A 14,620-nucleotide genomic window follows, 5' to 3' on the forward strand; every position below is an offset into this window, starting at 1 on the left:
ATAAAAGTACAAATGAGTGTTGATTTTAGTGTGCCAAGTAGTGGCAAAGTATGTAAATAAGAGATTGTAATAAGGATAAAAGGGTAATTTTTCATGCTTTTTTTTGGAAAGTGGTAGAGTGGAGTTGAATGGATGAAAATGGTAATATGGTAGAGTGGAGTTGAATGGAGGAAGTATATATTTTACTCAAATCATTATTATCACATTTTAACCATAAATATATTTTAATCCCCTATTTACTAAATGAATAGGCCAATCTACGTTTTTTCCCGCCTAAAATATTATCTTCTAATTGGGCTTTTAATTTTTGCATTCTACGTACTATGGGCTAAGTTTAATGTAAAAAATGATTCCTAAAAAATATTATGTATAACGTTCTATTCTATTATGTGCTAAATGTAGATCATATCAATGATCTTACCCAAAAATAACGTAAAATTTGATTGCTACATATATTATTTGATTGCCGAAAAATGTAGATCATATATTATATTATTTGATTGCCATGATAATGATTTCAGCAAAATATAACTTATTATCCTGCCCAAGGATGATTATTTGATTGCATATATTATTCTGCAAATTATAGTTGCTGAAATCATTATAGGATATCAGAAAATGTAGATCATATCAATGATCTTGCCCAAAAAAACGTAAAATTTGATTGTCAAAAAATAAGTATAAAATCCTCAATCATTGCTAAAAAAAAAAAGAATATACCGTCAATCATTGCTACAGAGTATATTGCTAAAAGTAAAAAAATACTCGATCATTGCCAAAAATTTGGGTTCATATATTACAAATCTCGAAATATATCTTTCACTAATTGAAATATATAAAATCATTGCCAAAAAGAATATACCGTCAATCATGCCAAATATTGCACGTCATATAATATATCTTCAAAAAATATCTTCAAATTACCATTACTCATAAGCAAAGCAGATCATCTGTCCCTTTTTATGTCACATCTTGTGTCCCATTACCTCTCCTAATGATACATTAGCATTTTGATATATAATATTACCATTTTTATTATTTCAATTGTGATGTGTCAAAATCTTAAGGGAATGGGACACAAAATGGGACATAAAAGTGGGACATGTGATCTCTACTGACTCACAAGACCATCCCCTATATACTAAAAGAATAGAAAAAGCTTCAAGTTTTCCCGCCTAAAGCACATTTCCTATTTTGATAAAATCTCTTATTTACTTTCCTATTTTGATATAATCTCTTATTTAAAATTTGTCTCTAAGATTTTTGTGATAAAAAATTCGTTATTTGTTTGTTAAATTCTACCTAAAAGATATGCTAATAAAAAATTTATAAACAATTTCATTAATTTTGTTTAAAAATATACACATTTCATGACATTACTCAATTTTTTTGGATTAGTTTTATAGTTATTTTTTTTTTTCTAAAAATAAAAACTCTATAAATACCGCGCATTCATTGCGCGGGATCTAAACTAGTTATTATATTAAAAAAATTTCTTCATCACAATTTTCTTCATCTCTTATTTGAAAAATACATCGTCGAAATACTAATTAATGTAATTTTATAAAATACGAAATCTCCCTAAAATACATCACCAAAAACACAATATTTATTAAAATTAGTCAATGTAATGGTATTTTGATTTTCGTATGTAAAATTGTACTCAAGTTTGCACTTTTCTATCTTAATAGTTAATAGAACACATCAATATTTTAGACTTTAACCGTAAATTTAAAGCGTAATTTATTAATAATACTAATTTCTCAATATATTACAATCTAAAATACCGTGCGAATGCACGGGATCTAAACTAGTTTTCGGATTAATTCGGGCCGGATTGGGTCATTCAGGTTTCGGGTCTGTTTCAACTTTCAATATGTTGGTCGAGTCATTTTCGGGTAAGTGGATTGGGTTATTACGGGTCCGATCATTTTAGGGACAATGATAAAGAATGAAAAAATATGTTTAGTATTATTTTACGTATTTTGTATTTTAGTTTTTATGATTAATTACTCCATCTGTCCCGGTCATTGGTTGTCATTTTCCATTTTGAGGTGTCTCAGTCAATTGTTGTCATTTCTATTTTAAGAATAACTTGATGAACAATTTTGATCATTCGCACTCAATTAATTCCACTTGTCATTTAGTAATTGGCCACCTCCTCTTTTCTAGGTCTTTGTGTCAAAACCAAAGAATAACAATTGACCAGGACGGAGGGAGTATTTATTTTAACGTAATAATATAAAACTAGTTTTAAACCCGTGCAAAATTGCACGGTTATGTATTTAGGACGGTATGAATATTTTTTGATGAATATTTTATTTTTACATTTCTATTGTAATTATCTAATAGTTCTATATCAGTGATCTACATGTTTAATGTAGATCAGTATGTTTAATATAGATCAGTGATCTAACTGGAAATGAACATTCTCGACGTTTGTTGAAGAGTAAATTTACTCTGTAGCCTATCATTGTCACCTACCATTTTCGATGTGCGCGACTAGTAGTTAAGTTGCCGAGTTTTTAACTGTAAGTAAATACTCCGTCATGATTTTTTTCAAATATATCCTACTATCTAGTTTTAAAAAATTATGCTTGTAATTTATTCACATTATATGTAATTCAATCCCATAATTAAATATAAATCCTTCTCGTAATTATGTAATTTTATTGTTATTCAATTTTTTTTGTAAAATTATGTAAATTCTATAATTTGTAATTAGTTTCATTTATTCCGATTTGTAATTCATACCGCTTATATGCCATTAATTTCATTTATTCGGAATGTATAAAATTATTTCATAGTATTATTTCATAGTATTTGTTCTAAGACGGAATTTATCGCATGTTTGTATTGAGGGAATTCTGAAGAAATAAATACTTTGCACACTAACGGGTCCTACCATAACATGAATTTCCAAAAAAAAAAGGTTGTATTAATGACGTGGCACGTCCTGGATTGAGTATTGTCTTCTGAATTAATAAAGATAAGATATGCTTTTAAATTAGTGATTTCAAGTACTTTTAAATCAATTAGAGTCATGTTTTGTCGGATCATTTTCGATTTGGGTGGCTTTGGATCGGGTTAGATCCGGGTCGACAAAGTTTGGGTTATGTTCGGATGGGAGGGGATCAATCCGTATTTTAAATCACATTCAAGAATTATAGTTCGACTCAATTTCAAATCTACCTTTTCAGATCAAGTTGGTTTTATAAGGTCTACCCCTAGTCATCTAAATCCCACTCGAAGCAACATTCAGCGTTAATTCTTTCTAGAAGTTGTACACCTTATCATGCTATATAATGGTCACAATTTGAAAGTTGAAACCAATTACGGAGTACATAAGACTTTAATGGAATCACATGTATCCTACTACACCAATTCTTATTTGTGACGGGTAATATTCCGTCACAAACACTATTCACATTTGCGACGGGCTAAATGTGACCAGTTTATGAGAAAATGTGATCATTTTTTTAAAAGTAACATTTTATGAACAGTACTTGAGTGGTTACATTTTATCAAAAAGTAGTCACATTTACCCATCGCAAATTGTGACCGTCACAAGGGAGAATTGCTGATCCTACTATCCTATGTCACATACTCACATCTTACCCAAAATATAATTAAATGGACAAGTAAAACTTTTAACACAAATTCTCATTATAGATGGGAGATATCCATCTATTATCGATAGTTATAGACGGGCCAAATATCCACTTATTTTAAGCATAAAATAAGCAACAAGTTGCATTATGGAACCCCAAAATGTCAGTTAATGTATTATACAACTAGTTGTATATACAACTTATTCAATGTAGTTCAGCTTTGTTACAAAGTTGTCGAGTTTTATTAACAAAATTATCGAGATATGGTACAAAGTTATTGAGCTTAACAGAATAATTATTATACACTCAGTAAATTCGTAAAATAGCTCAATAACTTGTAAAATAGCTCAACAACTTTGTGTAAGAGCTCAACAACTTTGAGACGGTTGTACAATGCTATTATCAATCAATCAATACTATATATTAATTCCATAAACCAAGGGACTTCAATGTAATTAAATAAATCTATACAAATTAATTCTACTATATAGTTTTAAATCAATATCACTGTGCGATAGACCTGAACAAGGGATTTCAATGTAAATATTATATAGTTTTGGTTGAAATATAAATTTAGAGAACACCGGAATATGGTAATTTTCCTTAAAATAAACAAACATGTCCCAGTTATGGTATTAATTAATTAGCATAAAGATGTTAATTATTTTAACATAAACAAATATGATATAAGTATATTATATTTTGGAAACTATTAAAAAGTAAATAAATCAAGCTAGATTTCCAAAAAATATAATATTCCATAATTATTTCAACTTAATTAATTTAATGCATATATGTAATATATTTAATGCATATATGTAAATGACTCATTGGATATATACTTAAAGAGTAAAAGTAATTATGTTAGTAGTGAAAAGAATTGTAATAACGTTGGATATAGTAATATGATATTAATCACTCATTTGAATAGTCAAAGTAACAATATCAGCAGCGAGCGAGAGTAGTGAAAGTAACAGAAGTAACAACAGGAGTAGTGAAATTATCAATATTAATGTACAAGTAGTGAAAGTAATAATAATTACGACGGGAGTAGTGAAAGTAAAAGTAATAATAACAAATGTACTAAAAGTTAACAATTCTAAGAACAAAAGGAAGTATATATGAAAAATTAGCTAAGTAATCGATTTATGTAAAATATTAATAACGGGAGTAGTGAATTTGTCTCATAATTTATTTCATTGTAATTTTAAGATATACTGTATCATAGAAAAGTATATTAATGATAAATTTATGAGTTATGCAACTTTAAAGTAGTTTTAATTAATTGAAAATATATTTTAATGCTAAATAGAGGTAACCCGGGCGAAGCCGGGCACCCATACTAGTACAACTGGTTGTAGGATAGTATTTGTGCAAAAATGTCACCACTTTACACATATTTGATCCGTCTTTTACTATAGACGGATGTATCCGTCTATAATGAGACTAATTGAACTTTTAACATAGGAATTGTTGGCCATGAGTGGAAATTTTCATGGAAAATAACTTCCTTTGATTTAATGTAAAATCATCCTCAATTTACTATGGAGCAACTAGTCTTTCAATTGCTAGTACAATGATTGATACGTGAGAAAATTTTAAGATTTTTTATTATTAGCCGCAAGGATCGATACAAATCGATAAGTGGACAATAGATTGCCTGGATGATTAAATAATTACCCTTTAAAAATATTCTAGATATAGAAAGGTAAACAAATGATTGAGACATCAATAAATAGAATAGGTAAGCAAATGACTGGAATGTAAGAAGTATTCAAAGTTAAGGTAAAGCGGTGTGAAAAAGTATAATCTTTACGGAACGATTTAGACTAACTTCCCGCCTTACCGAGTTAGAGTTTATCACATCAACAAAAATATATACTATGACTAAATACACATAATTTACATGTTAGAGTATTATACAAAGTAATCCCTCTGTTCCGGTCATTTGTTGTCCTTTTTTATATTGGAGTATCTCAATCATTTATTGTCCTTTTTATTTTAAGAATGAACTTGATGAGCAATTTGGATCATTCACACTCAATTTGTTCCACTTCTCATTTAGTAATTGACCCATTTATCTTTTCTTGGTCTTTGTGCCAAAATCAAATGATAACAATTGAATAAAACGGAGGAAGTATACGACTAGTGATTTCACTAACACAAATTCTTATTTCAGACCGCCATATCCGTCTGAAATGGTCAGCCGGATACCATTTCCTCTCACAAAAAACCCATTTAGGGTGTGAGTGGGAAAGCACATGGGGTGTCCCACCGCCCATGAGCTTCTCACTTGTGAGAGGTCTTATTACGGTCTAAAATAAGGCGGTCTGAAATAAGACGGACTGTTTCACTAATACACACTTGATAAAAAGGTAGCGAGTGTAAATTCCGTACTTCTTTCAAAAAGAAAGAATCACTATCCATTGGTTAGAATCCAAAGCACTAGATTTCCATTAGATCAACGTAATCCCAACGTTTCACTTGAACCACATCTTCATCAGAATCATTACAATTCAACAACCCAAAAAAATATCAACTTGCATGGCTCATACAATGCCAACTAATCCACGTCCAAAATCTCAACAACAAATAAGAACTCACATATAGATCCTCCTTAAGATAACAAAATCCTAAACCCTTCTTATAAAAACACAAACCATGCACAAAACATAACACAAAATCAAAAAACAACAACATTTCTTACAAAATCTCATAAATTTCTCTTACAAAAAAATATGGCTTCTACAACAATGGCTCTTTCATCCCCATCGTTAGCGGGAAAAGCCGTAAACCTCGGTCCGAATGCCTCGGAGATTCTAGGTGAAGGAAGAATCACCATGAGGAAAACCGCGGGTAAGCCCAAGCCCGTTTCATCAGGGAGCCCATGGTATGGACCCGATAGGGTTAAGTACTTGGGCCCATTTTCCGGGGAAGCCCCGAGTTATTTAACTGGGGAGTTCCCCGGTGATTACGGTTGGGATACTGCTGGTCTTTCAGCTGACCCCGAGACTTTTGCTAAGAACCGTGAGCTTGAAGTAATTCACTGTAGGTGGGCCATGTTGGGTGCATTGGGATGTGTATTCCCTGAATTGTTGGCTCGGAACGGGGTTAAGTTCGGTGAAGCGGTCTGGTTCAAGGCCGGTTCACAGATATTTAGTGAAGGTGGGTTGGATTATTTGGGTAACCCTAGTTTAGTCCATGCACAAAGTATTTTGGCTATTTGGGCTTGTCAAGTTATTTTGATGGGTGCGGTTGAGGGTTACCGGGTTGCGGGTGGGCCACTTGGTGAAGTGGTTGACCCGCTTTACCCCGGTGGGAGCTTTGACCCCTTAGGATTGGCTGAAGACCCTGAAGCTTTCGCGGAGTTGAAGGTTAAGGAAATTAAGAATGGTCGATTGGCTATGTTTTCTATGTTCGGGTTTTTTGTTCAGGCTATTGTTACCGGTAAGGGTCCATTGGAGAACTTGGCGGATCACCTTGCTGACCCGGTTAACAACAATGCTTGGGCTTTCGCTACTAACTTTGTACCTGGAAAGTAAGGGGTATTTTAGGAATTTAGATTGACGGGTTTGGGATGGGTTCGAGTTCTTGTTATTATTTTGAGAATGTTGAGCTTCAATGTAAATTAATTAAAATAATTATGTGTTAATGTGTTATCTAATTGAATGTGATGTTATTTTATGTTGGTAGTTGATTTGTTTATTTGGATCGATTTTGCAATTATGGTTTACCGTATGTTGTATATTTGTGATGTTAAATCATAGGGGTGAGCAAATTTAGGTCTGGATTGGAAAAATGGACCAGACCGGACCATTTGATCTGGATCAAACCCGGACCAAATTATTTTGGTCCGATCTTCGATCCTCATTTTTTCATGGTTTGGTCTTAGGTCCGGTCCGGTCCAAGATTGGTTAATTTAGGTCCGGACTAAAAGGATCAAATTTCATGTTTTTAATGACGCGACATTAAAATATTATGAATTAAATTAATATTTTATCTTCAAAAGACATTATAAATTACTATTGTAAATGATTTTCATAAAAAAAAGTCGTCTAATTATTTAAATGTATTTTATTTAACGAAATTAAAATGTAATTATGGTATATGAAATAGTGAAAAAACTAATTTTAGGTCTATTTCGGTCCAAGATCAGACCAGACCAAAAATTTCGGGTTTGGTCCGGTCCAAAACCGAAAGTTCTAGGTCCGGTCTTCGGTCCACTAAATTTTTATTTTCGGTCTTCAATCCGGTCCATTTTGATCCGGTTCGGTCTGGTCTTGAACCGATTCTCAGCCCTGGTTTGGACTCGATCAATTGAAAGTGTGTTGATCTAAATGTTGTTTAGATCGGACAAAATTTGGTCCGATCTAAATGTTATTTATACAATCTTACCATCGATCTGGTCCAAATTTTTTGTCTATTTGGGTTGTTGTCTATTTAACCCGTCTTACCAGGATCTAAACACAGTTGGGTGGGTTGTCTATTTGATCCGTCTTAAGGTTTAAGATGAAAATTTCCGTCTTGAACAACAATTTGTGCAACTGTCAAACAGCTATCAAGACATCCCAGGTTAATAGGACTCCTAACACAATAAAACAACTCAATTCACCCAAAAACTCAAAAATCGTTAGGAAAAAACATGTCTGAGGTTGGTATCAATATCAGTTGTTGGAATTTTTTCCGGCCATTCAGACGGAAACACAAGAACATTCAAGCGCAACGAAAAGACGAGCTTGAGGTTAACTTTGCTTATACTCCGTATTACTCCTTATTTATTTATTGTTTAAAACAGGTAATAATTCGCGATTTTGTATAACCATTAAAACAGGTAACACAATTGGGACTTCGCGACCGTATAAGTGATTTACCCGATGAAATTCTGTGCTATATACTGTCGTTTTTGACACTGCGAGATTCTGTTAGAACAAGGTTACTGTCTGCAGGGTGGAGGCATCTCTGTGATTGTCGCTCTGTTCTCCAGTTCGATGCTCTGAATGTTTTTGGACGTAAAACAGTAATCACCGTGTCTCAACAGTCCAAGTTTGTGATAGCTGTTAATCAGTTTATACAATTATGGAAATGTTGGAACAGTGTACACGGTATTAAGATAAACTTTCCCCTCGGGGTTGAACATACCTCAAATATTGACAGGTGGGTTCGAAGTTTTATCAGGATGGGAATTAAAGATCTTACATTAGTTGTCGAGAACGAGAAGACCTATTTGCTATGTGGTAACCTTCTTCGTTCTGGAGAGGCGTTTTTCTTGGAAAGTTTAAGTCTAGGAGATTGTGAGCTAACGTTGTCATCTGATTGTTCGAGTTGGATAAGTCATTTAACTAAACTTGATCTATTTCAAGTAAATTTGAAAGCGGAGGACATGGAGTTTATTTTGTCAAATGGTTTAAATCTCTCGTCACTTAGCTTAGTTGCCTGCCTTTGGTCATCGCCTTCGCCTTTGAAGGTTGAACTACCGAGTTTAAAGAAACTAGTCGTTCATGAATCTGTCGATGAAATCGTACTCCATTGTCCCAATCTTGAGATACTTGAATGTAAAGGCCGGATAAAGTGTTTCAAACTTTCTCATTTGCCTCTTTTGAGTGAAGTAAAGCTTGGGCTGTTCTTCCCTCCTAATGGCTGTTCATCGATCTTTTGCGCCCTAACAAGACATGCTCCGCAACTCCAAGCATTGTCTCTTTTGGTGATGACTGCGGTCAGTAGGGAACATCTCCATCATGTTTTTTTTTTTTTGGATATTCTCTCGTGTACCCCTCTTTTTTTGAAAAAAAAAAAAATTGACTGTCAATAACTCTTGGCTAAAGGTTCAGAACACGATAAACGTTTTTTTTTTCAAATTGACCGTATTTAAGAAGTCTTCAGCTTGAAAAAGAATTCACCGACGTATCAATTTGTAGTCGGGAATTATGGTCGGTCAAAGTTTATTCGTTAAAAAAACTGACCAGTAATAACTATCGCTACGAGGTCAAAAAACGGTGAATTTTTTTTTCCAAATTCAAGGCCTTGACGAGATAATTGATTTGAAAAAAAAATTACCGTTTTCTGAACTCGTAATAGATAATTGTTGTCGGTCAAAGTTTTTTTTGAAAAACAAGGGGTATACGAGATTTTTTATTTTTTTATATTTTTTTAAATCCTATGATATCTGCCATACTTATTAGAATGTTGCTTGTTTATCTGTAGGTACACCCACTCCCTGCAAGTAATATTATTTCTCGTTTAAAGCGGTTGGACGTACAAGTTTATTTTCCGTATGATTTTGACCTGTTCACGATCACTCATTTCTTAAATGCTTGTCCGTTCCTTGAGGTATTACATATAGAGGTTAGTCACTAGTTCAAATTTATGCAGCTTTTGAAGGTCTTCGATCATTTCTCGATTATTCGTGTTAATATTGTGAATTTGGTATTGTTCTCAAACAGTTGTGCACAAGGCACGACACCAAATTGGGTGCGAAAAGAAAATACCCGGATCGCTCACATTTTCACTTGAAAGAAGTCAAGCTAGACAGGTTCAGAGAAACCGGGGATGAGATGGAACTCGCTCGATATTTGCATAAAAATGCTGTGGCTCTTCAACGGATGGTGATTAATGAAATATGTGTCTCCCTTAGGGACGAGAAATTGCAACTGCAAGACGTAGAAACCACTCCACAATTGGTAAATGAAAAGGTTTAATTGATGCTAATTCTAATTGTTGTTTTAACTTTGAACGGATTAAAATGTTACTCCGAGTTATGTCAATTTTTTAGTTATGTTGGGTATGTTGTTTAACTTTAGATGATATTAATGTTATTCCGAATATGTCGAATTTTAAGGTTTTTTTTTTTTTTTTTTTTTTTTTTTTTTTTAACGAGTGAACCCACAGCCGCTATCTTCGATGCGCAGTGATAGCATGCAAACCACGTATACCAGGTAAACCACTCGAGGTTGACAGGCTCAAAGTCTATTAGGCATGGACTCAGGCTAAGAATGGTCCACACGATTTTGCTCTTGGGGAGGCTTGAACCTAGGTCTCCTGGGAATTTCACTCAAGTTTTGTTGGAATAAAGAGCTGAAAATCTGTTACAAAGTTAGTTAGGCGGTTAGTTATTGTAATTGTTTGTTACAAGGTTAGTTAGGCTGTTATCCATGTTGTTGTGTATTGTCTATATAAGGCAAGATATCTCAATCATTGTAAACATAACACATAATTGCAATACAAACGATTTCTCTCTACTCTATTCAATCCTCTCTTCTTCTCTCTACCTTTCTTGATCAAATCAATCATCTTCATCCATCATTCTGCAATCAATGATCATCATGTTCTATGGGATTCAACATGGTATCAGAGCAAGGTCATTAATTTGATCTTATTTCTGTTTACTTGTGTTTGCTTCCGCTTTATTTCTTTTCTTTACATCTTCAACGTTTTTTTAGTATATCTTCATCTTCTGTCTAGTGTATCTTCATCGTTCTCCTTACAATCTTCATACAGAAACACAAAATTCTTTTCACAATATGCCTGAAACAGAAAATAACAATCAAACTATTGGGGTGGATGATCCTCATTACATACATCCGTCTGATGTTCCTGTGTCTAAACTTGTTGCTACACCGTTTGATGGATCTGGTTTTGGAAACTGGAGACGTTCAATGCTTATTGCACTTTCTGCCAAGAACAAGCTTGGGTTTATAGATGGTAGTATCCCTCGTCCAACAGCTACAACAGTTACAGCAAGAAATTGGCAAAGATGTAATGATATCGTCTTTTCCTGGATCTTGAATTCACTTTCTCCTGAGATTAGTGACTCAATCCTTTACAGTACTAGTGCCGAGGTTGCTTGAAAAGAGTTAGAGGAAAGGTTTGGGCAGTCTAATGGAGCTCAACTCTATGGTGTTCATAAGAAACTGACTGATTTCTCTCAGGGTACAGACAGTATAGTCACTTACTTCACCAAAACTAAATCAATCTGGGACGAAATTGATGGTATGGGGATGAATCCTCAATGCACCTGTGGTTGTACTTGTGGTGCTAAAGAAAAAACAACACAAATTTCAAGAAGATCAGAAAGTTGTTCAGTTTTTAATGGGGTTAAATGATTCTTATGGAGTCATAAGAGGAACCATACTGATGCAAAATCCACTACCTAAACTAGCTGTGATTTACAACAAACTTTTACAGGAAGAAAGGCAAAGGGAGATACACAATTCTGCTGGTATTCAAGTGGAGTCATCTGCTTTATATGCAAGAAACATGAATTACAAGAACAGCAACAACCATAATTGGGGAAACAACAATGGAAATAACTTTGTATCCAGAAACAATAATTTTCAGAACACTGTTCCACCAAGAAATAATCATCAGAATGGTTTCCAAGGAAATTCTATGCAAAAGAATGGTTATCCTCAAGGCAATTTTCCCAGGAATTCTGGAAATCAAGCTAATAATCAGATGCTTGATAAGGGTAAGACTGTGGTCCAAGAGAGACCCTATTTCTTTTGTAACTACTGCAAGAAGGGTGGTCACACTGTTGATAATTGTCGCCATCTTCAAAATCGCAACAGAAGATTTGCTGGGAATGCTTTTGGGAACCAGGACAACACTATAGGAACTTATGCTGGAGGTTCCATGGTGCAGGGTAATAATAATGGTCAAAATTTGCAAAATACCACTGATCAGAATTCTACTCAGAATGGCAGCACCTCAGGAAATAATACTTATTCTTCAGATCTTATGTTTACTGCAGCCAACTTTGCTGGTATGGATTCTGCTATTGCTTTCCAAAGTTCTTTTAATTTAAATGTTGTTGCCAATCATGTTTCTCCTTTTACTGATGTTTGGATCCTTGATTCTGGTGCAAGTGATCACATGTGCTTTAACAAAAATGCTTTTGCTGACATGAGACATATAGCTAGACCCTATTGCATTTCTTTACCCACTGGACATAAAGTGACCATTGACACTGTAGGAACAGTCCATATCAATAATGATTTGACCTTAGAGAATGTACTCTATGTTCCTTGTTTCCACTTTAATTTGTTATCAATAAGTAAGCTAAATAAACAATTGAATTCTGTAGTGAGTTTTACTCCTACCATATGCTATTTGCAGGACCCTGTCAGGAAGCTCTTGATTGGTAAAAATCATAATGATCTATACCTGCTGCCTTCACAACACAAGGATACCTCATCTGTTCCCAAATTTGATAATAATCTTGCTAGCTTGAATAATGTCACTTCTAGCACTGTTTCTACTCAGACTTGGCATAGTAGGCTAGGTCATCTACCTGTATATAAAATGAAACAGCTGTCTTTATGTAATAATGAGTCTGTTGTACTTGCTTTAAGAGCTTGCTTTATATGTGCTAAAGCTAGGCAACATAAACTTAGTTTTGCTGATAGTACTTCAATTTCTTTTGCTCCTTTTGAGATGCTTCACATTGATATTTGGGGGCCCTATCATACTGCTACTTATAATGGCTACAAGTATTTCCTTACTATTGTTGATGACTTTTCTCGATGTACTTGGACTCACTTGTTAACTAATAAAAGTGATGCTTTCACAATGCTTAAATCTTTTCTGCAAATGATCAAAACACGGTTCAATAGAACTGTCAAAGTAGTGAGGTCTGACAATGCATTTGAATTAGGAACTAGTATATCTACTGCACAATTCTTAGCTGATAATGGTATTTTACATCAAACTACATGCTTCCATACTCCTCAGCAAAATGGAGTAGTTGAAAGAAAACACAAATATCTTCTTGAGACTGCAAGAGCTCTCAAATTTCAATCTAATCTTCCTACTAAGTATTGGGGTGACTGTGTCTTGACTGCTACATATATCATTAATAGGCTGCCTAGTAAAGTTTTACAGCATATGTCACCTTATCAATTATTGTATAGCAAACAACCTGATCTCACACATATGAAAGCCTTTGGATGTTTAGTTTATGCCTCAACCACCAAACCTGGAAGAGATAAGTTTTCACCTAGAGCATCTACCTGTGTATTCTTATGCTACCCCTTTGGAAACAAAGCTTATAAGTTGCTCAATTTAGACAATCATTCTATTATTTGTTCAAGAGATGTCATTTTTCATGAAAATACTTTTCCTTATGTCAAGGATAATTCCATATGTTTACCTTTATCAGTGGATGATGTTGTTTTTACACAGAACACTCAAGAAACTGTAGTCCCTCATACTGATACTGCTACTACTTCTACTACTGGTACTGTCACAGAACAGTCCAGACCTGTTGTCAATAATCAAGTAAATACCAACACTGTTGCTCCTCTGAGGCAATCCTCCAGGGCATCTAATCCACCATCTTACTTAAATAATTATGTTTGTCAAATTCCAAATAAGAAATGTACTAGTACTTCTGCAAACTATTTTTGTCACACTCTTACTTCTTTAGCTGAGAATTGTGTTAAGGAAATCCCTTCTATTTCTACTTGCTTGTCTGTTACTAACCTCAATGCAGCAAGTGCTGAAAGTCCTAATTCCCCACCTCAAGAACCAAAGAATTATGAGGAGGCATCTCATTTTCCTGAATGGCAGCAAGCTATTAATGCTGAGTTTAAAGCACTGCATGCTAATAACACCTGGTCTGTAGTACCCTTACCACCAGGAAAGAAAACAATATCTTGTAAATGGGTATTTAAAGTTAAACACAAAGCTGATGGCAGTATAGAAAGGTATAAAGCACGATTAGTAGTAAAAGGTTATACACAAAGGGAAGGCATAGACTATACATGTAACACCCCTGCATTTATCGGCAAATTTAAAAACTAAAATTGATATATAAAACTCGCCGAAAATACAGAAATGTTATAATTTTAATATATAAAGTCTCTTATTACAAATCCTTTTAAATATAAAATAATACAAACTGTAAACAAACTTTTAAAAAACTTTAAATAAAATCTTCACTTCATTATCTTCACTGGGCATTTAAAATGCTGGCTCGCCACTGCGGGTTATGAGCCAATCTATGAGCCAATCTA

The 14,620-nt window shown here is 33.9% G+C and overlaps 2 protein-coding genes across 2 annotated transcripts; both read left to right on the forward strand.

Moving 5' to 3' along the window:
- Positions 1-6,236: 6,236 nt before the first annotated feature.
- LOC141592789 (chlorophyll a-b binding protein, chloroplastic-like) lies at positions 6,237-7,303 on the forward strand. Its single transcript, XM_074413617.1, has one exon. The coding sequence runs from the start codon at positions 6,350-6,352 to the stop codon at positions 7,151-7,153; it is 804 nt and encodes a 267-aa protein (XP_074269718.1). The 5' UTR covers positions 6,237-6,349; the 3' UTR covers positions 7,154-7,303.
- A 950-nt stretch (positions 7,304-8,253) lies between these two features.
- On the forward strand, positions 8,254-9,496 carry LOC141590638 (F-box/LRR-repeat protein At3g26922-like). Its single transcript, XM_074411212.1, has 3 exons — positions 8,254-8,352; positions 8,443-9,324; positions 9,482-9,496. The coding sequence occupies exons 1-3, from the start codon at positions 8,254-8,256 to the stop codon at positions 9,494-9,496; spliced, it is 996 nt and encodes a 331-aa protein (XP_074267313.1).
- The last annotated feature ends 5,124 nt before the right edge of the window (positions 9,497-14,620 follow it).

The sequence above is a fragment of the Silene latifolia genome, chromosome 7, assembly GCF_048544455.1.
Source record: "Silene latifolia isolate original U9 population chromosome 7, ASM4854445v1, whole genome shotgun sequence".
Lineage (NCBI taxonomy): Eukaryota > Viridiplantae > Streptophyta > Magnoliopsida > Caryophyllales > Caryophyllaceae > Silene > Silene latifolia.